The sequence below is a fragment of the Monopterus albus genome, unplaced genomic scaffold (assembly GCF_001952655.1).
Source record: "Monopterus albus unplaced genomic scaffold, M_albus_1.0 scaffold208.1, whole genome shotgun sequence".
In the NCBI taxonomy this organism is placed as follows: Eukaryota; Metazoa; Chordata; class Actinopteri; order Synbranchiformes; family Synbranchidae; genus Monopterus; species Monopterus albus.
The window spans coordinates 644359-671323 of record NW_018128088.1 but is presented as its reverse complement, the minus strand read 5'-3'; the positions used below and the strand labels follow the sequence as shown (position 1 = coordinate 671323).

At 39.5% G+C, this 26965-nt stretch overlaps 2 protein-coding genes across 2 annotated transcripts; one reads left to right on the top strand and one right to left on the bottom strand.

Moving 5' to 3' along the window:
• Positions 1–5357, bottom strand: mlana (melan-A). Its single transcript, XM_020618635.1, has 6 exons — positions 4639–5357; positions 2596–2700; positions 1669–1761; positions 1387–1483; positions 1047–1157; positions 1–419 (listed from the first exon to the last, which is right to left on the bottom strand). Exons 1-6 carry the CDS (start codon positions 4740–4742, stop codon positions 351–353), a joined length of 579 nt encoding a protein of 192 aa, XP_020474291.1. The 5' UTR covers positions 4743–5357; the 3' UTR covers positions 1–350.
• On the top strand, positions 4256–26409 carry LOC109970806 (nipped-B-like protein A). Its single transcript, XM_020618629.1, has 47 exons — positions 4256–4583; positions 5807–5954; positions 6403–6568; positions 6977–7107; positions 9132–9240; positions 9333–9481; positions 10097–10224; positions 10312–10402; positions 10517–11167; positions 11253–12500; positions 12745–12840; positions 13066–13248; positions 13570–13641; positions 13726–13815; positions 13918–14018; positions 14112–14198; positions 14327–14558; positions 15046–15203; positions 15301–15381; positions 15521–15621; positions 15737–15860; positions 15956–16038; positions 16274–16406; positions 16517–16660; positions 16769–16855; positions 17101–17318; positions 17401–17503; positions 17595–17693; positions 19007–19153; positions 19557–19691; positions 19785–19883; positions 19999–20052; positions 20142–20250; positions 20332–20468; positions 20666–20806; positions 20929–21022; positions 21283–21437; positions 21533–21623; positions 21759–21932; positions 22081–22271; positions 22421–22528; positions 22734–22934; positions 23243–23389; positions 23521–23870; positions 23958–24132; positions 24472–24660; positions 25485–26409. The coding sequence occupies exons 2-47, from the start codon at positions 5891–5893 to the stop codon at positions 25842–25844; spliced, it is 7986 nt and encodes a 2661-aa protein (XP_020474285.1). The 5' UTR covers positions 4256–4583; positions 5807–5890; the 3' UTR covers positions 25845–26409.
• Positions 26410–26965: the final 556 nt, after the last annotated feature.

Sequence of the window (26965 nt, the reverse complement as noted above, 5' to 3'; positions counted from 1 at the left end):
AAATGTGGACATTACTGCATGGAAATAAACAATGCGACTGTCCCCAACAAGTGTGTTTGGACTGCTTTCCTTATACACAGGCACCTTGTGAAATCACTTGTTTATTGAAACAACTTAGTGTATATATATATATTGTGCTCATACATGTTAATACTTACACGTGGTACTAATAGTAGTTAATATGTTTTACATATTACTGCATTTAGGTGTGTTGTAGCTATGAAACATTAGGAACCATACTGACAATGATATCAGAATATACATCTTCAGACAACAGATGAAGTTTAGAGTTTGTTCTCCAGTATTTTCTTTGATTCCTCAGGCATCTGTTTGTCTTTTACAAATGTCCTTCAGGGAGAATAAGGAGGAGGCAGTGGCCCTGCGGAAATCTTTTCATAGGCTGGCGGAGCATTAGGAACCTGGAGAAGAGTGGGACAAATAAAAATGAAGCTGAAATTTAGAAAAAAAGATTCCACACACTGATGTGATTATATAAACAATGTTGATCTTTATAGTGATAGACTCAACTGTGGGTCCAGCATGATTGAAAGGCTCTTTTCTTAGAACTGCTGTTGCAGAAAGGGATGGTAAGTGTTAAAAAGAAATTGTGCTTTTGCTACTTTATCTGGGTGCTGATCTGATGCTCCTCCCCTTACTTTTCCTGTACACTGGGATACACATACCCTTGGGAATTAAACATATTTAATACGTACCTCAAGTCTGGTGACAAAATAATCTGTCCTTCAGGCAACCCTTGCATCAGCTTCATGTGCTCTACTGTGCTCTCTATACTATACTAGGGTCCTCTGACAAAGACTTTGGTTTATACAAGGTAAAATCTGCCCACTAGTTCGTTATTGGTTGGCGATGTATTAAAAATGATATATGTAATTTTAATAGGGAAATACATTTTACTGTCAGTCCAACTGTCTATTTGCAATTATCATTCGTTTTCCTGACACTAAAAATCCTAGTGACAGGGAAAAGGAGAGTACAGTGGAGTGCAAGGGAGTTAAGTCAGCCATGCATAATTGCCAGTTCCTTACCACAGATCGAAACCTGCCAAAGTCAGTGAGAGCCATCTTGTTTTCTGCTGTTTTTGCACATGCCTCTGAGTAGTGGCCTCCTGTGGAACCTGGCGACCCTGCTCTAGGGTTCTGTGAGATGTGAGAAATGAGAACAGGGTTGAGGAAAAGGAGAGATAAGCAGAGTGAAATATACACAAAAATGAGAATAGATCTTTGAAAGAGTTTGTAAATCAAATGAAATATGTTTTTTCATTTTCATATTATACAAGAAGAGAATAACATGGATAGCCTAGATCCATCGTTTTAAGTATGAAATGTGAACCAATTTTTTTTTTTAAAGAAAGTGTGATGATCTCACCCTGATTATTTTGTAGCCACCCCTCTTCTTGAAGTACCAGCATCCCAGGATGAGGAGAGCTGCCAGTATTATCACCAGCAGAGTTATACCCACTGCCCTGGATTCACAAAGACAAAAGACAATGAGGATTTTCTAGTTTAGGCTCAGTTTTATACTTCACTTAATGAAGATTTATATCAGAATATGAAAGGGCCTATGGTACAACCAAGGTACTGGGGGTGGGAGTGAAGGTAGGATTAGTTTAAATTACATCCCTAATTTTAATATAAAATAGACACATACTCCTCAGCTCTGACAAATCCTCCTCCTCTGTTGGCAAAATAAATATTGAAGTCTCCCCTGGGCATCCCGTCTGTATGATTACACCGCATTAAGCTGAAAATCAACAGAAAATCACTTTACAAACTGAAAAAATCTAGGAACATTGAAACTGTGTATTTAAAACAATTTTATAGGGCCATAGTTTTTTTCACTGCACCAAATGATATTCTTTATACACATGCAAATGAAGTTTATGAAAGGCCTATATGATAATAAATGCTAAACCATTTGTTTTGTCAGGTGTCAAACCCATAAGCTGCGTTGACCATTAAATATGCCTTTGTCAACATTATTCAATCTGCAACAAAATACAGGGCAGTCAGACACACTTAGCCGCCATGAAGCTGTACACCGATTTGTCATCCTTAAGAACAAAATATTGTTTTCTTGTGTTTATTGTATGTCGATAAGACAAAAGAAATAGGAAACAACAATATAATGAAAATGTATCATATTTAGTAATTTGCTCACAACACAGATTTTTTTCATGTAAAAGCCTCATTCATTCTTACAAATTGATTATCTCTGTATTATGCACCATATGGCACAGTCTGCATCACCTTTTGAGGGAGAAAACTTCTGTATTTTGGGGGTAATATTTATGAACTATCCATTGCCATACCATTTGGTGGCAGCAGCTGTTTCTGACACCCAATAATTAAGTAATTTGCAGCATTAACTCAGTCTGATAATGTTAATCTCATTTTGTTTATTAAAATAAAAATGAATTGGCTGCTTTGAGGATTATTCCCCTCATTTCTCAGCTTGTTGTCTCTTCATGTTCTCCATCTGGGATGCTTATAATAATGTTATTTAGCATAAGAGCAGACAATACAAAAATATTCTGCATTATCCCTAGAATATAAATTAAACAGAACACAATCTTACCAAACTGAATTAGGCAGACGATTGCAGAGAACAGTTCTTCTGGTCAGGATGTCTTCCCAAAAAACACTGGGTCCTCTGAGCTCTGTTATTTCATTCTTCAAATATCTTGCCGGAGAGCAGCACAAAACCCTCATGACTGTCACGGGTTAGAGGCTCATGGTTAAATCCATTGAAGTGGAGTAATTACCATGAAACCCTGCAGCCCTGAATTCAACATTATTACCCACTCATGAAACTACAGGCATCAGCTGCTGACTTTTCATATGAGAGAGAGTGACTCTGTGTGCATCTTTACCAATATCCCCATCAATCTAGCAGCCCAAATAACAACTAAAAAGTGGGGGGGATAAAGTCACCATAAATGTCCATTTCCAAAGCACAAAATAGCATAAAATACTATTATTCCTATTTCATAAATTCCTCATCAAATGCTGCACTGTTAAACAATCAATATTTCAGTTATTTTCTTCTGAAAAACTGACAGAAAAACTCAAAAATGGATTGTGGATTTTATTTTTGGTGGGCCTATACTACTAAGCCATCAGACTGGCTGTGTAAGACAGAAAACAGTAAGCTAACAGTAATTAAAATGACTATCTCAAATCAGTGTTACCACAACTGTAAATGAAGTTAGTTGTTTGTTGCTCTTGGCTGTTTGTTTGGTTGTTGTCATTCATTTGTTGCAATGTGAACATGCAGATACTTTGCTACTTTAAAAATCAGGGAATCCTCCAAGAAACACAAAGGCATAAATATACTATATTATGCATGTACAATGTCACCAGTCAAAAAAGTAGCCTACATAGCATGCTTATAGCATATATGAACAGTTTTAGGAGCATTTAAACCTCAAAACAGCTAACTAGTCCACCTTTCAGGAAAGATGGAGGCCTTTTCCTTCTCATTCAGGCTTTAAACATTTCAACTTGGTGAGGAGTAAAAAAAAAAAAAAAACAATGGAGAAAAAACTTTCTTCTCCACAAGAGGGACACCTAAACTTATTTATGAAACAGGTTTGTGTCTGGATGTGTCTCAGACTGAAGTGCAGTGCTTTATAGCTAGGATAAATAGTTGTTTTTAACAGACATAGGTTACAACTGTCTGCAATCCTATATTCCTGAATACTTTGGCACATGTGAGAAAACCAAACTGGAGGGAGAGTTTTGCAGCTTTTGGGAAGGTTTGATTAAATTATATCAGGAAGCAGTCAGCTGATTGGCTTATTGTTCCGGCGTTGTGATGACAAGTCACTCCTAAATCAGACCAGAGTTCAAATATGATCAGAAATAAATCATATTTTTAATGATGTTAGACCCTCCTGTTGGTGCTAAGTGTGGAAATGTTTTACCTAATTCTGTTGGCTAGAGCTTTAGAGCACCAAATTTAAACATCACGGACCCATATGAGGATTTAAGAAGACTCAAACATTACTGTATTTATTTTATGTGTACATATTTTCATAGAAAAATTGCTGGCGTCACACTCCCAACATGGAGATATCTCTGCGGACGCAAGAGGTCCTCCCTGGGTTATGATTTAGGAGGGTCATAAACGTTATTTAGCCGAGCTCATCACCGGTTCAGGGAATTGTTCCTTTTAACGAGTCTTCCGGTCGGCATTTTGAGCTGGAGAGAACACTAGACTGTGGCTGTCCCCTGTCTCTGCCCCTCGCTTGTTTTCCCCATAAATTTATCGGGTACCCTGAAACATAACCTCCACTGTCTGACAAAACCGTAAGATAAGGGCGGATTGAGGGGATACTCCCCCTTCCCAAATGATATGTTCACCGTAAGAAAGGAGAAAAGCCTCTGGTTCCTGAGACTGTGGGTATTACTGCCGTTGTCTCAGGAGCTGTTTAAACAGTGGGAAGGAGAGGGAGCTAGAGACTCTTCTCCAGCTGCCATCCTACTCCTGCTCCTCCCCCTCCTCCTCCTCCTTCTCCTCCTCCTCCTCCACCAGAACACTTCTCTTTCTCATCACATCCAGAGGTAAATAAGCCAGATTCAATAATAACAACAACATAATTTCAGACAAATTGTTTACCTTCCTGAGTGTTTCTGCCTTGCCAGACATATCAGGCGGCCGCTGGGAACCGTCAACGGGATCAGCCAAGGGGATAATTCTGATTTGTGATGGGGTATTTGCATTGTACCCCTGCTTCCCTGGCTTCGGGTCGGGGTTATGCTTCCTTAGGCAAGTCCGAGGTCCACTTTGTGTGCTAAAGATGCGTCGATGTAGGCCATAGCAAGTGTGTGATGGAAATCTAAACCCATACACAACCTGTAATGTTATGATAAAAGGACCGATACCGAGTAGGTAACACACGGCTAACGGGGTTTGATGCACTCCCGGTGATGCTAGCTTAGGCAAGTTAAAGCTATACCTAGCCAGTTAGCATACGTTAGCAGCATCTCCAGTTGTTGTTAGCCGGCCAACCCAGAGTTGGTTTTAGTTACTTTCGCAGGCGGCGTTATCCTGCTCTTTCTCTCTACGCTGCCAATAATAATAATAACAGAGTAATGATACAGTCACTTCTGGTGTCAAGATGAGCTAATGTCACTGTTATGGTTTGGACAAAACGTTAACGTTAATGGACACTGCAACAAAAGCAAGAATTTAACTAGCAAAGTACAAGGTCTTAAGAATTGCCTTTAGGTGCTGTTTAGTATGTTTTATCAGCAAAAGTGAACATAAAAACGCAGGCAAGCTAACGTTGGAGGCTGGAGATGGAGAGCCGCACTGAGGCACCGAATCGCTGTATTAACTTTTAATCACCAGCTAATTAAATCAGATTTGTCACCACCCGAGTCTAATTGTAATGCACCACACACTGCATTTGTGTGAGAGATAAAAGCAGTATCTGTGTGTTTCTATAGCCATTGTGTGTGCGAAATATCACAGCTAAAACAATGCACACAGTGCACCAGGGAATAAGATGGTTTACACATCAGAATCAGAATTTGATATCAAAAAACAGTAATAAATCAATAACTTGTGAAGACATGCCCAGATAATGCCAACATCAGAAGTGCCATTATGTTGGCCCTGTAATAATGCACACTCTTGAGCTAACATAGTTTTGAATCCTGTGGAAGAAGCACACTGTATATGGAACAAATTGGTGGTATCCTAATAGTAATAAACTAAATAGGAACAGTGCTCCATGTAAGGCAGTGACCGTTCTGTAAGTGCCAATTTTTTGTTTCTGCAGCATTTTGGAGATGTGAGGAATAGGAAGAGATTGGTGATATTGAGCAGCCTGTGCACTGACACGACCCTTGACCTCATCTTCAGCATGAATGGTGATATGCCTCATGTCCCCATCACTACTCTTGCTGGAATTGCTAGCCTGACAGACTGTAAGTGCAACTTCATTTTTAATGTTGTTCACACATCCAAAACACTAACATTCAAACCAAGATGTGGCTAGGCTGAGGAATATGTGACTGGCTGTGTAGTTATTGCAGGAGATAGTAATTCTTCTCACTACTGGTGATTACTGGGCAGAGAGAGGTGAAGAAGCTTGTGTTTCTGAAGAAGGGAAGTAACTTGATAAATGTAGGAATTGATTAACTTTTCTCCATATTGATGTTACCATGTATTTAAGGTCTTTTGATAAAAGTATAGCCAGGATAGCATGTTTATAACATTATTACATTATTTTGGGGATCCATTTATTTTACCTGAACATTACCAAGTAATAAACACAAGTTGCCAAGTTAACATATACCAGATGAGCATTGTCATTATCTTATCCAGCTGGCCTTCACATTCCATCCAGCCTAATTTGTCTTTCAATCCTTTTAGTGTTGAACCAGCTGCCCTTGCCTTCCCCTCTCCCTGCCACCACTGCTAAGAGTCTGCTCTACAATGGAAGGATCTCTGAAGAGGTCAGCAGCCTGCTGGTGTGCCGGGACGAGAATCTGGTGACTCAGGTGGCACATAGCCTTAACCAGGTCTCTACTCAACACATGTAAGTACCACTAACTGATCTTTCACACCTCACTGCAATATCTCTTTATGAGAGGAAAGCTTTCTACTAGCTATTATAGTAGAGTTGAAAAGGTGTGCTAACTCAAAAACTGGTTTTGAATTGGGAAAGATATAAAACTTAAGTCAATATGGTGTAAGAAATGTTAGTAGAAATGCAATGCAGAGTTTTTTCACTAATAACATCACAGTTTACTTTGACAGTGAATTCTGGTATTGGTGTTTCAGTTTTAATCATCACATTACAGTCACTAAATTGTCTATCTCTGGGCTGTCAGAATCCTGAGGAGCTAGTCAAACCACAAATGAAACAGTAGAGATGTGAGAGTGCAATAGAAAGTAGCTATTGTCTGAAGTATGACTGTGGATGGTTCTTTTGTTTGCTTTGCAGAGAGTTGAAAGACAACCTGGGGAATGATGAACCCGAGGGTGACATGCCAGTGCTTCTACAAGCTTTGCTGTCCAGGAACCCCAAAATCTTCAGGGACAAAAGTATGCCAACCCATTACAAGGTTTGGGGTGGTAAGGAGGAGACACTGAGTTGTTGCTGTTGCATCTTCAGTTGTACTTTTCCACTACATAACTAATTATTCACTTGAGCATTTCCTGGATCAGATGCACTACTTGTGCATACTTTCACTAGCCTACATCTGAGGACAGAGCCATTGCAGTAAGAAGCACGTAGACAAAAACTTGAGTTGAACAGAATTTGTAGACAATTTGACCTGTCAAGCACAGGTATAACTAATACCTTGATAATTGCTGCATTGCATTGCATTGCACCAGTTATCACGAATTGGTTCTATCTGCATTTTTTTTTTTTTGGAATGTTTGACTGGAATGTATCGAACACTAACAAGATAGCTAGAATGCTAACTAGACAGTGGTAAAGGAGTATGAAATTATATCTGCATTTAGCCTAGCTTAGCTCAGAGATTGGAAACATGCAGAAACAATTATCCCAGCTTTGTGTAAAGCTGTGTCTTGATAAAAAAACATCTGGATACAGTGATTGACATTTCAAATGTCCAGACTTTATATTGGGGTTTCCAGGTTTTAACAGTCACAACTAGAAAAAAAATCTTTGCGATTCTTTGATGTATTAGTGTCTAGCCATGCAACATGTAGCAAAGAAGATTATTCACAGCAAGGTCAGTGGATTATTCAGAGTAACTGGGACATTCTGGGAATTGATGGTGTAAAATTGTTTTAATGTCATTTTATAATGTTATGAGCACCACAATTGAAATTTAATTCGCTTCCATTGTATTGTGGAGGTGCAACATGGTTTATGATAAGTATTCCTGTAACTAAACAACAGTTTTCATCCTAAGGCAGTTCTGCTTGCTGGCACAAATTATACTGTACCTGTAACACTATATTTAGCAATAGAGAAATACTGTATATTAACTCGGAGAAGTTTTTAAAGCTTCTTAGCTACATTTGTTTTGTCATCATCACCAGTGATATACAATAACAGATTGCTATAAACAATTTCATATTATTTTTGCAATTTTAGCCAGCAGTAGGAACATAGTGCTTCAGATTCAGTGAAATGCTACTCCACAGAGGTACTCAAGGTACACTTGTCACCAGATAGGATATACATATTGTTGCACCTTCAACTCTTTCCATTTTCTTAAGCTATAACCTCCTCCTTCACCTCTCTGAACTTCAAATACTTCTTGCTGTGGAGTGACATTTTACAAATATACACTGAGTTACCAGTTCAATATGCATCATGTGTAATAGATAACCTATAGAGTTCATTATGTACATGTGTAAAAGACAATATTAATATTTTAATATTCTGTTTTTGTTGACACCGATCATTATTTAACTGTATAGTAATTTCTGTGGCTGTACGTAGCGATGGTGTTGTATTGAACTACATTATATTGAGAGGTGTTTCTAAAGTTTTGTTCATCCCCATTTAGAGTTTACAGTACACAGATCACTATTTTGCAGTAGTAGAAACACCTCTTACTATTATGCAACTCACAACAACACTACTAGCCTTGGCCTAAAAAATAATCATATAGTTGAATCAGCATCTCTCTGACACAGTGGGAAAAAAGTTAAGGCAGGCTTTGTAAGATTGTAGTGGGTGTACATCATAAACTGGTAAATGTGTTTACATTTTCATTATATGAATATGCAATAAAATTACCTAGCACTGGGTTAATATTAGTACCCAGTACTTGCTATTAATTAGGTGATGTTTGGTTTACTTAGAGACTGTTGCTACGCTGGAGGTGTTGTTCTATTTCATTTACAACCCCAAATCAGAAAAAGTTGGGACAGTATGTAAAATCAAACTTAAAACAGAAAATAGTGATTTGTAAGTCATCTGTGTCCTGTATTACATTGAAAACAATACAGCAACATGTTATTTGATGTGATACCTCATCAGTTTTATTCTTTGTTCAAAATAAACACTCACTTCAATCCTTTTTAGAATGTTTTGCAGGCATGAGAATTGAAGAGCATATATTCAACTCCTTGTTTGTTTGACCCTAATTATAACTTTTATCCTCATCTCTTAGGTGTAATGACACAGCCATTGATCCAACAGTATAAGATATCTCAGAATCAGGTTCATGGGAGTCCAGCATCAAACTATCAGCAATCCAGTGTTCCTCAAAGCCCCTCTGGGTAAAGCAGTACCAGCATACTTTCAGATGATGAAAGAAGCATATGCATCTGTACTTCTACTAAGACAGCTTCTTACTTTTATCCTATTTCAGATGCTTTACGTCCTCACAGCCTGGGGCAGCTACTCGGTTAGTACCCCAGCAGAACAGCCCTATACCAAGTCCCTATACCCCTCAGAGTCCTGCAGAGTACATGCAATACAATCCACCCAGTTATTCCCAACACCAACGGACTCAGCCAGGTGAGTACAAAATGAAGCCAGAAGAAACATGTCATTAGCCTCCCCACCTTATGTTAGGGTTATAACAGCAAATAGAAAACTTTTGTTAGGATAGAAGAGCTTTTCAATCTTTGTGTGTGCTTGTGCTGTTGCTGGTTTTAAAACAAGTCTAGGTCGACAATATTCAGCTACTACAGTTTGTAGATGTTGTTGTTGTTGTAATAAACTGGATTTACAGTGTGTATTGCAAGCATTCTGCCTAAAACAAGAAACCTTCCACAAGAGAATGGATGCTGTTCAATAAATACTGTGTGTGTGGCTCATTGTTCTCTTAAAGAACATTAACTATATCCTAACCACAACAAATTCAAAGTCATTAGTCATTCTTTTTAACATTGGCAAGATCTGCATAGTGTGTCATATAAAAGCTGCCTGCAAAAAACAGCTTAGCGATTTATTTAACATCACTAACACTGACAATCTCTTACTCTCTTACATAGTATAGCTGCCTGTAAAGGTGGGAAAGAATGTATCTATCTCCCATTCGGTTCAGTGGGAAAGTGTGTCCAAATTTTTGACTGGTAGTGAAGATGTGATGCATTTCCCATCATCATTTTATTTTGCTTTCTGTTTTAGTTGCTGGTGATGTAAGAAATATCCATGATAACAAGGTTTCTGGACAAATAAGTAGTTCATCTAATCACAATACGAGAGTAGGCTTGGATGAAGAATACATAAACATGGCCCACAGACTAGAAAATGAGGTAATACAGAAAACTAAGATACCCAGAATTAGACATTATCAGATACCAGCAGTTAAAAGTGATGATAAATTTTTTGTGTTCCAATAGGAGAATGACCCCTCCATGAGGGCAGGAGCATTTCCAGTTAAGTCACCACAGTCTGTGCGTTCCCCTGTTGGGAATGAAGAGGCTGCAAAAAGTATGCTGCCTTAGCAAAAATCAATTCTTCATTTTGTAGAATCAAAAATAATAAACCATTGTACACTTCATTCTTTACCAAGACTTATTCTCTGGTGCCACCTTTTCCTTTCAGCAGGCTCCAGACCTCCTCTTATCATGCAGTCACCTCCACCGGCTGTCCCACTAGGTTCATCACCCGACCTGCTCTTCACCTCTGCTGACCGCAAAAAAAAGCAGAAAGAAAGGAGTAAAGAGGGAGATGAGGAGATGGACAGAAATATCATGCAGTCACCTCCACCGGATGTCCCACTAGGTTCATCACCCGACCTGCTCTTCACCTCTGCTGACCGCAAAAAAAAGCAGAAAGAAAGGACTAAAGAGGGAGATGAGGAGATGGACAGAAATGCTTTGTTTGACATTATTAGTTGTCCATCAAAAGACACTGCCAGGCTGACCTTAAAACTGTCCAGAGTGAAGTTTCCAGACATAGATCAATCTGAACAACTTCCTCCTAAGACGCATGTGGACTCAGACCATAAAACTCTTTTGATGAATAACAATAATCAGCTGTCAAGGACTGCCCAGGACCTGTTATACAACCTAGGTGCTGAGGAGCAGGCCAGCTGTCATCAGGTTCCCATGCAGCCAAATACCATGGAGACTGGAGTTGTAAGTGGGGTTGTGTGTGATGATGCTGAGGTAGATGCACTTACAGAGTTTGAGAGAACAGAGCGCGAGTCAGCTAATGAGAAAGAACGATGGTCTAAAGAAGTCCAGGATAAAGGTGAGTTTATGTGTGTCTGTTTTTGTCCTGTGTATACTTGCATTCTTCATGTTCCTAGCCTAAACTACAGTGTTCTTTATTGCAGACAAACCACTGAAGAAAAGGAAGCAAGATTCGTATCCTCAGGAATCTGGAGCTGAGGCAAGTGATGGGTCTACTTTTCAAGGAGACAACACTGGCAGCAAGTTGACACCCAAGAACATGCTTTCTGCAAGTAACGGTTCCAGTCGACCCACTTTAATGGTCAGTATTGATCTGCAGCAAGCTGGAAGAATGATAGGACAGCCTGTAGTGGTCCTGGAAGCACAGCAATTGTGTGAGGACCACCTAAAGCACCTGAAATCAAAGACTGATGAAAAGGTAGATAAAACAGTTGAAAACAGACCTGGAATCATCAAGCAGCATTCTGACAAATCCAGAAAGCCTGGCTTAGATGGACAACCAGAAACTCCTAAACTGAAGCAGGAAAGTCAGCGGGAATCCAAACACAGACATGATGTCAAAACTGGCAGTGGCAAGGGACATTTAGATGACAGACAGCCAAACATGCCATGGCAGAAGCATGACAAGCATTCAGTCTCACACCACAAAGAGGAAAAGAATCTCAACGGTCACCGATCCCACGTCAGCCAATCTGAGACTCGAAAAACCGTGAGCAAGGCAGAGCATAACTGCAGACATGGACAAGACAAAGCCAGAGAAAGAGACAGGGATAAGGACATAGATAAAGAAAAAAAAAGGAATGGAGACAGGGACAAGGAAAGAAATAGAGACAGAGACCGGGAAAAGAAACTCAAGACATTGTCAAGGGAAAACTGCAACAGACAGTTTCCTGATAAGTGTGCTAAATCTGATAGCCCTAGAGTGAAGCAAGATGGAAACAGAAAATCCACTGACCTCAGTGGTCGTCAGAGGACAGACAGTACCACTTTTCAAAACCCCCAAAATAAGAAAGAGAAGAAAAGCGGGGATGGCAGCATTAGTTGCCAAGCTGGAAGCAAATTGCACTCTTCTGAGATAAAACCTAGCAAGTTGCCCTCGTACCTGCTGGGTGGCAAGTCAGGGAGTCTGAAGAACTTTGTGATTCCTAAACTGAAGCAAGATGGAAGAGAGAAAGACCTCCAGCTGCTCAGCAAATTCAAAGACAGCTGCAGCCAACCCCTGGTCAGACTGGAGCGAGTGTCATTGGTAGACAGTTTAAACAAAAAAGCTAAGCCCATTGTTGTGCTTCGAAAACTCAGTATTGATGAGGTAAAAGGGATCATTAGGGAAAGCAGGAAAGCACACAGCTCCAGATCCAGGCACCTGTCCTTCTTTGACAAACCAGGGAGAGGTATGATTTACTTCATTTACTGAATATGTTTGCAAAATTGCAGGGGATGAATATGTGTAATGTCAGTTTTCCCAGTTTTTGGATTGTTTATCTACTTTAAACCACCGTCACAGGAATCATTTTTATCACAGTCACTAATCCAAGTAAACAGCTGTGGATAAATAATAAGAGTAATGAGCATGTATCTTCTGTTGAAGTACAGACTGTTCTGTGTTGAAAGCTCACTGAACTCTTGTGCTCACAGAGATGTCAAACAAGCGAAAGCACAATATGATCAGTAAGAGATCTAAGTACACTGAGGTGAGCTCAGATGAAGACAGTGATGATGAGCGCTCTGAAGGTAAGTGTGAGCATTAAACTTATACATCAGAGTGACACAAAATCTGTTAACCGGTTTACTGTCCACTCTTGACAGATCATAATTTTACCATGTAGTAAACCTTAAGACAAAAATATGTATATGCACCTCTGAATATGTGTTGAATTTTGTTAGAGTAAACAATAATTGGTGCTTAAAGTTCTTTTAAAACTATTTTTTTTCTGACTTTTCCTGTTATCGTTTTAGCTGCAAGGAAAAGGTACAAGAAAGACCATGACAAAACATGGAAGACTGAAGAGAGGAGAAGTTCTGGAGATCACCATCGAAGTGGAGGTTTTCATAGTGCGCGCCTGGGTTGTGGTAATCGTCATCGTGAATGGATCCAAGATGATTCAGATGAGGACTCTCCACCACCAAGCCTAAGCGATGGTGACTCTTTTCTTTTGCATAGGACGCCAAATGGGCACAGACAAAACAAAATGTCAGGGACAGTGTAGACTGTTTTTGCCTACGAAGGCAAAATGATTGTCACATCTATAGTATTAGGCAGTAGACAAAAAAAAAAAAATGCTAATTCTGTTTCTAATGGCTGTCATTCAGATTATTGCAATTTGAAAATGTCAGGTCAGTTCCCTGTATTTCTGGATTATCAAAACCAAATGAGTTGCTATTAAACATTCAGTGCTTGCAGGTTTCTTGCTGCTGTCAAGGATTTGACTGATGTTATTATGGTGTTTTGTTTTTGTTCAGTTACCAGAAAATGGAAGAAAAAGGAGAAACAGAAAAACAGGAAGGCCTACAACTCAAAGCTGGCACCAGAGGGTATTGTTAATACTTTGAATTCGAACTTTTACGACATTATTTAATTTTAAAAGTACAAAGTTTTCTTAATTGATTTGTTGACAGAAATGATGGACTCCTCCACATTTAAGAGATTCTCAGCCGGTGTGGATAACATTCTTGAGAGCCTTGAGGACGTGGACCTCACTGTGACAGGTAAACTTCAAGCACTGTGTAGTTTCCAAAGTTACAGTATTTCCAACATACAGTATGTTGAGTTGAAAAATATCAAAACTATCACTTTGTACCCTTACACAGAGGATGATGAGATTCCTCAAGAGTTCTTGCTTGGAAAGCACCAGTTGAGCGAGCTAGGCAGCGATTCTGCTAAGATTAAAGCTATGGGCATCTTTAACAAGGCAAGAGGAGTGTGTGTTGCACTGCCACATGATTTTATCAGATCATAGCTGCATTGATGTGAATGTAACCATCATCATCTGTTTGATCCACAGTTTTCATCTGGTAAACTGGTGAAAATTTTGAATATCCTTGAGAAGAACATTCAGGACAGCGTCAAACTATCCACGTTAATAAATCATGTAAGTTATTTTTTAGTGGTGGAACTGACCAGATTTTTTCTAACCTAATTTTCTTTTAGAGGTTTTCAGCAAGTTCTGTCCTTCTTCTTCTTCTTTTTTTTTTCACAATTTGCTTTTGAACTTTGTAGGATAATGATTCCATGGATGAGGAGCGGTTGTGGCGTGACCTTATCATGGAGCGGGTGACCAAATCTGCTGATGCCTGTCTGATTGCACTCAACATAATGACATCTCCACACATGCCTAAGGCTGTTTATATAGAGGATGTGATTGAAAGGGTATTGCAGTACACCAAGTTCCATCTGCAAAACTCCTTGTACCCTCAGTATGACCCAGTCTACAGAGTGGATCCCCATGGAGGTTAGCAGAAGTTTTTACCTGTTCTTCTAAATGGTTTTACGAAATATAGCACTAACCCTCATTTCTAGGAGGAGTGTGAGAAAGATATATATTAACAAGCTGTTTAGACTAATCCATAATGGATTTTTAATACTAATTTTGTCTTAAATGATCTTGGCTGTTACTTAAAAATATCTCAAAATGTGAGAAGAAGCACTTACAAAGCATTTTGGGATTTTCTTCTAAAAAATGCCCATCCTTTCAGTTTCTGATGACAGGTTTTATTAGCTTATTTCACTGTTTATAAATAAAAGATGGCAACAGAATATTCTTGTAGTCATATTTTCCATGAAACCCTGTAGTTGCATATAGAAATGTTTGACCCATTCAAACACAATTTTTTTAAGAACATTTTTTTAAATAAATGGCCTTTGTCACATATCCTTGGTATTTTGCCACTGTTGTTTGAAATGGTTTCATCCAGCTCTCGTTTTTCCTTTCACTTAAGGTGGCGTGCATACTTCGAAGTCCAAGAGCAAGAGAGCAAAGTGTTCCGTCCATAAACAGAAGGTGGTAGTCATGCTCTACAACAAAGTGTGTGATATTGTCAGCAACATCTCAGAGCTCCTGGAGATCCAGCTTCTAACTGACACCACAATCCTCCAGGTGAGCCTCTTAATCTGGTCTGGTGTCTTTCAAGTTCATGACCTTTTTTAACTTCTGATTCTTGAGCTCTAACGTACAAGCATTTTGGCCTTTTTAGGTGTCCACCCTGGGAATTACACCTTTTTTTGTGGAGAATGTCAGTAAACTGCAGTTATGTGCCATCACAGTAGTGACAGCAGTAAGTTTGTCATGGAGTGATATTTTAGTATTGTTTTAGTTGTTAATTTTATTATCAATTCTCTTTTTATGATATGATCCTGCACAATGTCTCTACTGTAAAATTATAATTTAGTGCTTTGCATTTTACTCTTCCTTAGGTCTTCTCTCGTTATGAGAAACACAGACAACTCATTCTTGAAGAGATCTTCACGTCCCTGGCTAGACTACCTTCTAGTAAACGCAGCCTCAGGAACTTCAGGTAACTACATAATGAATGCATATTTAACCAGTATAATGACATAAATGTGTGGGGTTTATTATTGAAGTTCTTTGCATCACATAACATATTACTGTAAGTGCTCATACTCTCCCAGGCTAAACAGCAGTGATTCAGATGGAGATCCCTTGTATATCCAGATGGTCACAGCTCTGGTGCTTCAGCTCATCCAGTGTGTGGTGCAGCTTCCCTCTGACATGGAGGATGAACATAATAATAAGGTCTGGACCAAGGATTTAACTGATATTTAAATGATATTTATTGGAAACCATATTTTGATTCAGAAATGTTTTACATATTTTGTCATTTTTCTTAGGTGGATAAAGATCTTCTTATCACAAACTCTTATGAAACTGCCATGAGGACAGCTCAGAACTTCCTATCAGTTTTTCTCAAAAAGTGAGTCTTTGCTCCCGCTCTGTAATACACTATACAACATGAGGTACAGTATACCTGATCTCATCCACTCCTTATTAACCTCAAGACATAATCTATATGCTTCTTAACTCTGTAAACTGTTAAAGGTGTGTCTTCACACAGTGCACCTGCTTCTGCTGTGAAATAGGGTTTAATATTCACTTGATCAACATTGAACAGTATAATATAATAGACTATTGTATTCTCTGTGTGTCAGGTGTGGCAGTAAGCAGGGAGAGGAGGACTACAGGCCTCTCTTTGAGAACTTTGTTCATGACTTGCTGTCTACAGTCAACAAGCCTGAATGGCCTGCAGCTGAACTGCTTCTCAGTTTACTGGGCCGGCTGTTGGTGAGTAGTACCGTTCACTTCAAAGGTGTCATCAATCGTCATCTGTTTGGTAGAAACAGCTGCTGATGCTTGTTTTTTCCCAGGCATTTACTTTATGTCTTGTGCTCCAGGTGCACCAGTTCAGTAACAAGCAGACAGAAATGGCACTCAGGGTGGCATCGCTGGACTACCTCGGCACTGTTGCTTCTCGCCTGCGTAAAGATGCTGTCACTAGCAAGATGGACCAAAAGGGACTTGACCGCATCCTCAAGGAGGTATACAAGATAACTATGGAATCAGTTAAATGCTTACAAATTTCCAGTGCATCAACAGTGCTTTTGAACTGCTTATGAGATGCTCCTTACTTATTGATCTCCTTGCAGATTCCAGGCAATGATGAGATTCAGCGACTCCAGAGAGCCTTGCTAGACTACCTTGATGAGAATATTGAGACAGATCCATCTTTAGTTGTGAGTGTTTAATTTACATACACTAAGCTGTGTCTTTACACAAATCATTATGATTCCCTAGGGACTGGACGCTCAGTGTTTGCATGCTTATTGTGCACTTTTTGTACTCTTGCTGCATGAAACCCTCAGATATGAAATGATAATGTGTCTAATGGGCTTTTCCTATTGTCAAAGTGTTATTTTATTATGTGGTAATCCATAATATGTTTAGCATTGTTCATCGTGTATACATTTGTTTCAATCAGTTTGCCAGGAAGTTTTACATTGCCCAGTGGTTCAGGGACTTAACAAGTGAGGCAGAGAAAGCCATGAAGTCTCAAAATGAGAACAATGTGGACTTAAAAGGTCGACGCCATTCCAAAGGTGTTGACTCAAGTGGGGAGATTATGCAGAGAGCCGAGCCACGAAAGAAATTCCTTCGCAAGGTTATCAAAACTTCACCATCTCATTTCAGTTCTGTAAGGTAAATAATATTTCACTCTGGATAACTGCACTTGTATTATGCTGTTTGACTTTCTCATTCAACATGGTATTAATCCTTCCAGGATAAACTCGGACACAGTAGACTATGAAGACTCCTGTCTCATTGTCAGATATCTAGCCTCTATGAGGCCGTTTGCACAGAGCTTTGATATTTATTTATCACAGGTAAGAGGATTATTTTAATATAAACATGAGTGAGCGATTATATTGCATTGCTTGTCACTAAACGTTTTCTCTCTCTGTATCTCCTGTATAGATTTTGAGAGTGCTGGGTGAGAGCGCTATTGCAGTCAGAACTAAAGCCATGAAGTGTCTGTCCGAAGTAGTGGCTGTGGATCCAAGTATTCTGGCACGGGTAAATTGTTTTGTATTGGCTCCTATGCAATTCTCAGGTTAGATATGTAGATAGATAACTTTATTACTCCTAAAGGGAAATTAAAATGTTGCATCAGCACAAAATCACAAAAAACAACGGGTATGATACAACAGATATAATAAAATAAATAAACAGAGCAAAAATACAAGGAGCAAATAAATAAACAAGAGCCTAATATATGTTGTAATAAGTAATGCTAGGCAACACTGTACATCATTGCAAGTCAGATTGGTAATCTAGAAAAAACTGTACATTAAAGTGCACCATGGATAGTGCAGTTATTAGATGAGCATAGAGTCTGTATAATAAATATGTTGCCAAAGGAGGAAATCCCTCCCCGACACAGAGTGTAGTCGTACACTGTGATAGCAGTTAGCAGGAAAGACTTCATGTAATGTTCTTTGCCACAGCAGAGCTGAAGCAGTCTCTTACTGAAAGTGCTGCCCTGTCTGACCAGTAAGGTCATGGAGGGGATGCAAGATGTTCTCCATAATGTTCAGCTGTCTGTGAAGCATCATCCTCTCCACAACCAACTCCAGAGGCTCAGAGAAACACAGAGCCTGGCTCTGATGCTGCTGCCCCAGAAGATAATGAAGAATACTGCACTGACCACAGCAGACTGATAAAAGATTTGCAAGATTTTGCTGCACACATTACCCATCCTGAGCTTCCTCAAGAAGTATAATCTACCCCTTCTTGTAGATGGCCTCTGTGTTGTGTTTCCAGTCTGTTCTGTTGTTGAGGCATAGGCTCCAAGGTATAGCCCTACGCCACCTCAACATCCTCTCCAAGAATGGAGATGGTGTTTTACCTAGTCCTGGTCCTCCTGAAGTCCATAACTGTCTCCTTGGTTTTCAAACGTAAGTGGTTATTCCCACATCACAAAGCAGTCAGAAGGCTTCGGTACTCTGTCTTTGTCTGCACGTTGCTGTATAGACAGTCTACAGACCGTATGGACCGTGGCTTCCCACGGTCTTACTCTTAGTCCTCTCTGCACACTTTTCAGTAGGTCTCGCATCAGGTCACTGGTGATCCAGAGCTTGATGTTGGGCAAGCAGTGCACTGTCCTGTGGGGATGGTGTAGTCCCCACAGAAGTTTATGTATTCTTTTACACTTTCTGACATAGAGTTGATGTCATCTTCATGGGATTCGCTGAGTACATTCCCGTCTGTGGCTTTAGTCTGCCATCACTGGAATGATGGCAGGAGCACTATTTTTTTAAAATTAAAACATCTTAATTTTACATGTGTATCTGTGCATGATTGCTAAAACAATCTTATTTGTTTTTCAGACGGATATGCAGCGTGGGGTTCATTGTCGCCTTATGGACAATTCCACCAGTGTGCGAGAGGCAGCTGTGGAGCTTCTTGGCCGTTTTGTGCTAAGTCGACCTGAGCTTATTGAGCAGTATTATGACATGCTCATAGAAAGGATACTGGTAAAGTTTTTCTCTTACCTTTTTGACACAAATGTTTTCACTTATTTGGTCACGTTATGTGCCCTCTTAGTAGCTACACAGTATATTATAAGATGGGCACAAATGGAATATTACTTTTGACTTTAGCAAACTGACCAATAAGTTGATTTGAAGCACAAAAGCTATGGTTAAATCATCTTTTCCCACTAATGCCACCTAAAGATTAAATGTAAACTGCAATCATTTTGCACTTGATGTTTCTCTTTACTGTTACGTATTCAGTTTACTGTCCATTTTCATTTTCTTATTTCTATAAGATATTTGATATTTTTGTTGATAAATGTGATTTAAAATCCGTGTAAAGCTAAAAAGATGCACTTTATATCAAGTCTGTATTGAGCGGTCCCATTTTGTATTTACACAGGACACGGGTATCAGTGTAAGGAAGAGGGTCATTAAGATCCTGAGGGATATTTGCCTGGAGCTGCCAGACTTCCACAAGATCACTGAGATGTGTGTCAAAATGATACGAAGGGTCAACGACGAAGAGGGGATAAAGGTTTGTGTCTAAGGGCACACAAACAGGCAAACAGGTGGCAGTTTTTAGCCTTTAATATGCACTAAATATTCTTGAATATCTTTGCCCATTCAGAAACTGGTGAATGAGACATTTCAGAAACTCTGGTTCACCCCTACACCCAGTCATGACAAAGATGCCATGACCAGAAAGATCCTGAACATCACAGATGTGGTGCGTACTGTCCAGGCTTGTGACAAATATGTCTGTGCCATTGTTCAAGTAAGAAGCATTCTGGTATTTGATATAGTCAGAATCTGACTCATGTCAAATGTTGTTGTCATTCCAGGTGTCGGCGTGTAAAGATTCAGGCTATGACTGGTTTGAGCAGCTTCTCCAGAATGTAAGTTGTTGACATCTCAACAGCAGCTTGTGTGCCTTTATGATAGCTGCTGTGTGATCTTATCTAACTTCTGTATGGAAACTGTTTAGCTACTGAAGGCAGAAGAGCAAGCCTCGTACAAACCTACCAAAAAGGCTTGTGTTCAGTTGGTGGACAAGCTTGTGGAACACATACTGAAATATGAGGAATCTCTTGCAGGTAATAAAAATACATTTAACTTTGTTGTTATTGTGTTAAACTTTCCTGTGCTGCGACACATTTTCTGTGTTTGTGTTTCAGACTGTGAGGATAAAGGAGTCAACTCAGGTCGTTCGGTGGCATGCATCACCACACTTTACTTGTTTAGCAAAATCAGAGCACAGTTAATGGTCAAACATGCCATGACTATGCAACCCTACTTGACCACCAAGTGCAATGTAAGTCCAACATAAATTTTTTTTAGTAGGTGGCCTGAAAGCATGAGAAATCTTTTATTGAGACTGGTGACTACAAGCAGAACTGAAAAGTACCAGTTTTTATGTTGTGCTATGTTCAGCATAATTGTTCACACAGTTATTTTCCAGCTCAGCTTTGCACAGCGCAGCTATTATGTATATTTTTATTGTCATTTCAGACTCAGAATGACTTCATGGTGATATGCAATGTGGCCAAGATCCTTGAGCTGGTTGTGCCTTTGATGGAGAACCCAAGTGAGACTTTCCTCACTACCATAGAAGAAGACCTGATGAAGCTGATCTTCAAACATGGCATGACGGTCAGTCGCATTTACAGCTAGCATCGTTCACAAATTGCTATCAGAAAACATGAGCAGTTTGGATGTGAAACAACTGCTCTGAACACATGATCAAAACATCATTCGTTGTGTCTACTTCTCAGGTTGTACAACACTGTGTGAGCTGTCTTGGTGCTATTGTGAACAAGGTCACGCACAACTACAAGTTTGTCTGGGCTTGTTTCAACCGTTACTATGGTAAGGCTTATGCACTGTAACATTAGTTTGCCCAGAATTGTCATATACCTTGAAATGAAAAAAAGCAGGAAAAATAATATAAAATAATGCTAACATTTAATAACATGAAGATGAATGTTAATTGTTAACCTTTTCATTTTAATGAAGTAGGAGCACTGACTCTCTCATTAACTGATGTTTTGTTACAAGTCATTGTTTGAACAAGAAAAACAAAAATGAATTGTCTTTAGTTTTCACTACCTGTTTATATGGTTGTGTAGGAGCTCTGGCAAAACTCAAGACACAACACCAAGAGGACCCCAGCAGCTCCACTCTGGTTACCAACAAACCTACTCTCCTGCGTTCACTGTTTACTGTTGGAGCTCTCTGTCGACACTTTGATTTTGACCAAGAGGAGTTTAAGGGCGCAAACAAGGTAAACACCAGTGCTCGGCTTATATTGTATGTATAGGACTGCTGTAGAGTCTGTTCTGATGAATGACTTTTGCTACCTCCTCTTATGTCTCTTAGATTGTCATTAAGGACAAAGTGTTGGAACTTTTACTGTACTTCACCACTCATGAAGATGACGAGGTCCAGCTCAAGGCCATCATAGGCCTAGGTATACTGCCACTTTCACAAAATACTGTTTATACAGTCATTTATGTTGACAGCTCTGGTCTTTAATTTACCTACATTTTGATGGTGATTTCTTTAGTAATAAAATTTATATTTAAATTATTTCCATTGTGTGAAGGCTTCCAGTTCATCATGCACCCAGAGCTCATGTTTGTGCAGGATGTCAAGGTTCTGTACAACAGTATCCTCTCGGATGAGAACAGTTTGGTCACTTTGAAGATCCAGGTGCTAAAAAACCTGCAGACATACCTGCAGGAGGAGGACTCTCGAATGCAGGAGGCTGATCGGGAGTGTGAGTTCAACAGTTATCCATCTCATATGGGTTCTGTTACTCAGCTGTTTAAGATTATCACTGAATGTTGAGTAGTATTAATCTACATTCTGCATACAGTCAGGGACAACAACCACAGACTGCTGAGGTGATGGTTTTGTTTATACAGGGAAAAAGCAAGCCAAGCAAGAGGATCTGAAGGAAATGGGGGACATCTCCTCAGGCATGAGCAGCTCCATAATGCAGATTTACCTGAAGCAGGTGCTGGAGTCCTTCTTCCACTCACAGTCTGCAGTTCGGCACTTTTCCCTTAGTGTCATTACACTGACTCTGAGCCAGGGCCTCATCCATCCTGTACAGGTAAGGTTATTGTCTAACTCCAGCATACTTTGATTAGGATTGCAGAGGACATGTATATATACACGGGAGATTTTTCTTTATTACATAGTGGCGCTGTTATCTTGCATGCATCATGAGCTATTCACAGACTGGGAACAATTCATTTTTAGTGTGTGCCCTACTTGATTGCCATGGGAACAGACCCTGAGCCAACCATGAAGAACAAGGCTGACCAACAGCTGGTGGAGATAGACAAGAAATATTCAGGATTCATCCATGTGAGTAGCACATTGGTTTATGATCACCCGAAAAGGTGTGAATGTGCAACAGTGGCTGTGGGCAATGGAGTGTAGAATTGGAGTGGAGAATGGAGAATTTAAAATTGTTTAGGCCACAATAAACACTGAATGCTATGAGAAGGGAAAACAGTTTTTGGGCCAGACTTTATAAGTGTAATAAAAATGCATATCTCTGTATTCACAGATGAAAGCCGTTGCAGGGTTGAAGATGTCTTATCAGGTGCAACAGGCCATAAATGGTTCCAAAGACACAGTGATTCGAGGTTTTCGTCACGACGACTCAGACTCAGCTCTGTGCTCTCACCTCTACACTATGGTCCGTGGGAACCGGCAGCATAGAAGGGCTTTCCTCATTTCCCTGCTCAACCTGTTTGATGACAGCTCCGTAAGTTCACCTGTCCCCCTTAGATCACTTCCTGTGTGTAGATTTGTGGGTCTGTGCAGCTTTATCTATCCATCCATCAAATTTCTGGCTTCACTGCTATTTCTAAAGCTTTACATTCAACCACATCTTTGTAGAGCCTCAACATTTTGGTCCAATTGATGTTTGAATCGTTTGTGGTTGTACATTTGAATCAGTGAATTGTAAAAATCCAAAGGTTTTGTTGAAAGTACACAGTATTCCTATGTAATGAAGACTGACCTTAAATAGTTCATTTAAACAGTAGACACTTCATGCTTTGTCTGGTGCAGAGAACAGAGGTGAACATGTTGCTGTTCGTAGCAGACAACTTGGCCTGTTTCCCCTATCAGACCCAGGAAGAGCCTCTTTTCATCATGCACCATATAGATATTACTCTGTCTGTCTCTGGTAGCAACCTTCTCCAGTCTTTCAAGGAGGTGAGAAGCTTTGTTTAATTTGTATTTCACATATTTCTCCCAGTGGTTTTGTTTATCATGAGATGAAGATCCAAGCTTGTGTAATCCGCTATGTATTTGGCCTGTTTTAAGTGGCTTTGCTGTCTGTGCAGTCTTTACGGAAAGAGCCTGTACAGCAGAAAAAGAAGATGAAGAAGAAGAAGAAGAAGCAGCAACCTTGGAGGAAAAAATACAGCTCTGATGACGATGATGACGATGAAGACAAGGATGATGAACAGAGCAGTAACAAATCCAGCAGCGATGAGGATGAGGAGGTTGTCCACAGGCGAAAGAAATCCTTGGCTTCTGATTCTGACTCTGACATGGAAGATGAGGATGCAGTAATGGACCGTTTGCCTGAAAACCCCAACCCTCTGCTGGACTTTGCCAGTGCTTCGCAGGGTATTCTGCTGCTGCTGGTGCTCAAGCAACACCTGAAGAATCTATATGGCTTCTCAGACAGGTTGGCCTTGGATAACTCTTTCACTTTAATTCTTAAATTCTCATTAGCAGTGCAGCAAGTTAGACAAATATTTTGTTTGCATTACAGCAAAATTCAGAAGTATTCACCAACAGAATCAGCCAAAGTGTACGACAAGGCAGTGAACAGGAAGTCTAAGGTGCACTTCAACCCTCGTCAAACACTGGACTACATGAAGAATGATCTAGCCAAAAGAGATCTCAGCTACGAGACCAAGAGGAATATTGTGAAACAGTATTTGGATGTAAGTGTTCAGTACTGTGCATTTCTTCATTCAGAATGTTCTGTTATCTTAATTTCAGAAATATGCAGCAGACAGAAGATGCCTTTGTGAGAGAATGTACAAAATGAAGTGTTTTGGAATTTCATATTCAGATATATCATTTCATGTCATGTCTCAGGTGAAAATGCAGATCCAGTGCGAGTCCCTGTTCTTGTTCAACTGTTAAAATAATCTTAGCTTAGCTGAGTAGGAATGGATAAAATGCGTGGCCACATGTTAGATAAGCCTAGATTGTTCTATTTGTCCACACTGACTGTATGAAAAGCACTAGCTGAAGTTGTGCCTGCTTTTATCTTGTAGTTTAAGGTACTGATGGGGCACTTGGATCGTGATGAAGAGGACGAGGAGGCTGAAGCAAGTGCCAATGCCAGAAACAAAGCCATTACTTCATTGTTGAGGGGTCCAAAACCCCAGAACCACAACCACAATAATCACACTGCTCCAGTAGAGACAGATGATGAGGAGAGTGAGGATGAAGATCCACCTGCAGTAAGTATTCAAAAGTCCTTATGGGGTAGAGATTACCCATAGGATTTTCATGGGTACATACCAATTCCCTTATTTGAATGTCTCTCACTCCTGGATTTTTAAATACTGAATTTACAGTGTCAATAAAGAAACAAATAAATTAAGGAAACGTGCATCCAGTATCTGAAAAGTAGTTTAACTCTAAAGTCAGACTGACAGCATAACCAGCTGAGCCACCGTCATCAGAAGCAGATGTGATTTCAGACAACAGTTCAGAGAAAAGGACGTATAATTCCTCGTTTCCTCTCTGTGCATATTTTCTTGGTGTCTTCAGTTGGAGGGACTAAGACCTAAGGAAAAGATGCAAGTGAGGGAACCGTGGATGCAGTTAAGCAATGGAGCTGTACCCTATGATAACCTTTTCTGAGATAAACAGAAATCACTTATTATTGCTTTTGAAAATGTGGATTTGTAGGCTCTTTAGGGTTTTGCCACATAATAAGGGGAAGTTCTTATTAAACCTGGAGAAATTACATTTGAATTAAATGAACACCTCCCTGGGACAGTGTTAAAAACCCAAGATTATAGGTTTCACAAAGCTGCATTGTACACTCGTGGATTAATCTGAAAGAGAAGAGAAAATGTTTTGAACTTTTAAATAAATACCTCCAGGGCACACAAACACCATTTTGGTTTTTATGGATTTTGAATTTCTCCTCACTGTTGCAGAGAGCAGATCAACTTTCTACTGCAGTTCCTTCTTACACATAAATGTGGAAATAGCTCTAAGATTTCACAAAGGTTTCAGGTTGGACACACTAACATTGTGCTACTTCTCTCCACAGTGCAAACCAAGGAAAGGCAGGGATTCCACAGAGGATCCTGGTCACATGAATGAGACAGTGGAGGCCATGGACGTTATTGCCATCTGCTGTCCCAAATACAAAGACAGACCACAGATTGCTAGGGTCATCCAGAAGACCAGAACTGGCTACAGTATACACTGGATGACTGGGTCTTACTCTGGGCCCTGGGCTGAGGCAAGAAAACGGGAAGGTCGCAAAAAGGTGCCTTGGGTTGACAGTATCAAGGAGTCAGACATTATATACAAGAAAATCTCCCTGACAAGTGGACACAAGCTTACAAACAAAGTGGCACAGACGTTACGAGCACTATATGCTGCCAAGGAGGGGACTAAGAGTTAATAAGCTGAACCCTCACAGCCTAACTCTTTGTGGATCTGATATGTTACAGAGCAAGGACAACACCCTTTTGTTGTGAACACTGAACTGTTTGAACACAGATATATTTAAGTTCAACACAAGAAGGAAATGTTTGGGAAAACATTGTGTGGGAGTTCCTTCGCTGTTGTGCAGCAACTTGGTCGTTTGATTTTTACTCCTGCTGTATCATAGTTTAACACATGTTTATATCTGAACAAAATTCTGTAAAAATTGAAGTGAATGTTGGAAATTAGTGTATTGATGATGTTCTTAATAAAGTGTTTATGGAGTTTAAACTAGCACCAGATAGATTTATTCACTTCACATGAGCTCCAGCAATTTTTTCCCCCTAGTTTTAAACATTTTAGTTTTTTGTCCACACTGTGTAATGAAGTATATTTGATATCATTTATTTATGTTAAAAGAAGTGCAGTATATGTGCCTATGCAGGGGAAGTTAGATTGTTTTTAATAGAGGTTTTGATGTTATAGAACACAGAGCAAGAAAATTGAGTCCCCAATTCTCTTGGTGGATTAAATACCACAATAAAATTTTCTTATGTCTTTCTTACTTGTTTGGGCTTGTTTTTATGAACAGTCCTGTGCTGACCGTGTCTGCATGGAATCAGTCCAATCAGGATTTTTTTTAATAGTAAAAACCCCACCACTACCTGTTGCCTACTGTATCTATGTATAAGGAACTTTTCTCTCTTGAGTTTATGAAGGCTACCAAACCTGCAACCAGCTTATGGTTAAGAAGTTACAACTGGTTACAGCTAATATCCTGCACAGATCTTTGTGTTCGAAATATGTTGCGATTTAAAAAAAAATACAGCAATAGTTTTAAAGAGAGGCAAAAGAAAAGCAAGGCTCTCAAAACATGTTTACAGTAAAATTTCAGTGTAATAAAACACCATAGGTCTTACACATAATATACTTTATTATAACACTTGTATTTATTATATATGATACATAATATACAATATTTTTGAATTTAACTGAAAATGTATCAATTCTATTGGATAAAATAAATAAAAATGTACTGTAATGAAATGTATTTTGGGGTAATTCTTCACTACATGCTAGGGAAAATGAATCATGCTA

Excerpts from the sequence above, each read along its gene's own strand:
- mlana (XM_020618635.1), bottom strand. The coding sequence starts at position 4,742 with ATGCAAATACCCCATCACAAATCAGAATTATCCCCTTGGCTGATCCCG. Across the intron at positions 1,762-2,595 it reads CGTCTGCCTAATTCAGTTTG|CTTAATGCGGTGTAATCATA; the intron begins GTAAGATTGTGT and ends GTTGATTTTCAG. Across the intron at positions 1,484-1,668 it reads GGATTTGTCAGAGCTGAGGA|GGCAGTGGGTATAACTCTGC; the intron begins GTATGTGTCTAT and ends TTGTGAATCCAG.
- LOC109970806 (XM_020618629.1), top strand. The coding sequence starts at position 5,891 with ATGAATGGTGATATGCCTCATGTCCCCATCACTACTCTTGCTGGAATT. Across the intron at positions 13,816-13,917 it reads CGTGGACCTCACTGTGACAG|AGGATGATGAGATTCCTCAA; the intron begins GTAAACTTCAAG and ends ACCCTTACACAG. Across the intron at positions 17,319-17,400 it reads TCTCATTTCAGTTCTGTAAG|GATAAACTCGGACACAGTAG; the intron begins GTAAATAATATT and ends TAATCCTTCCAG.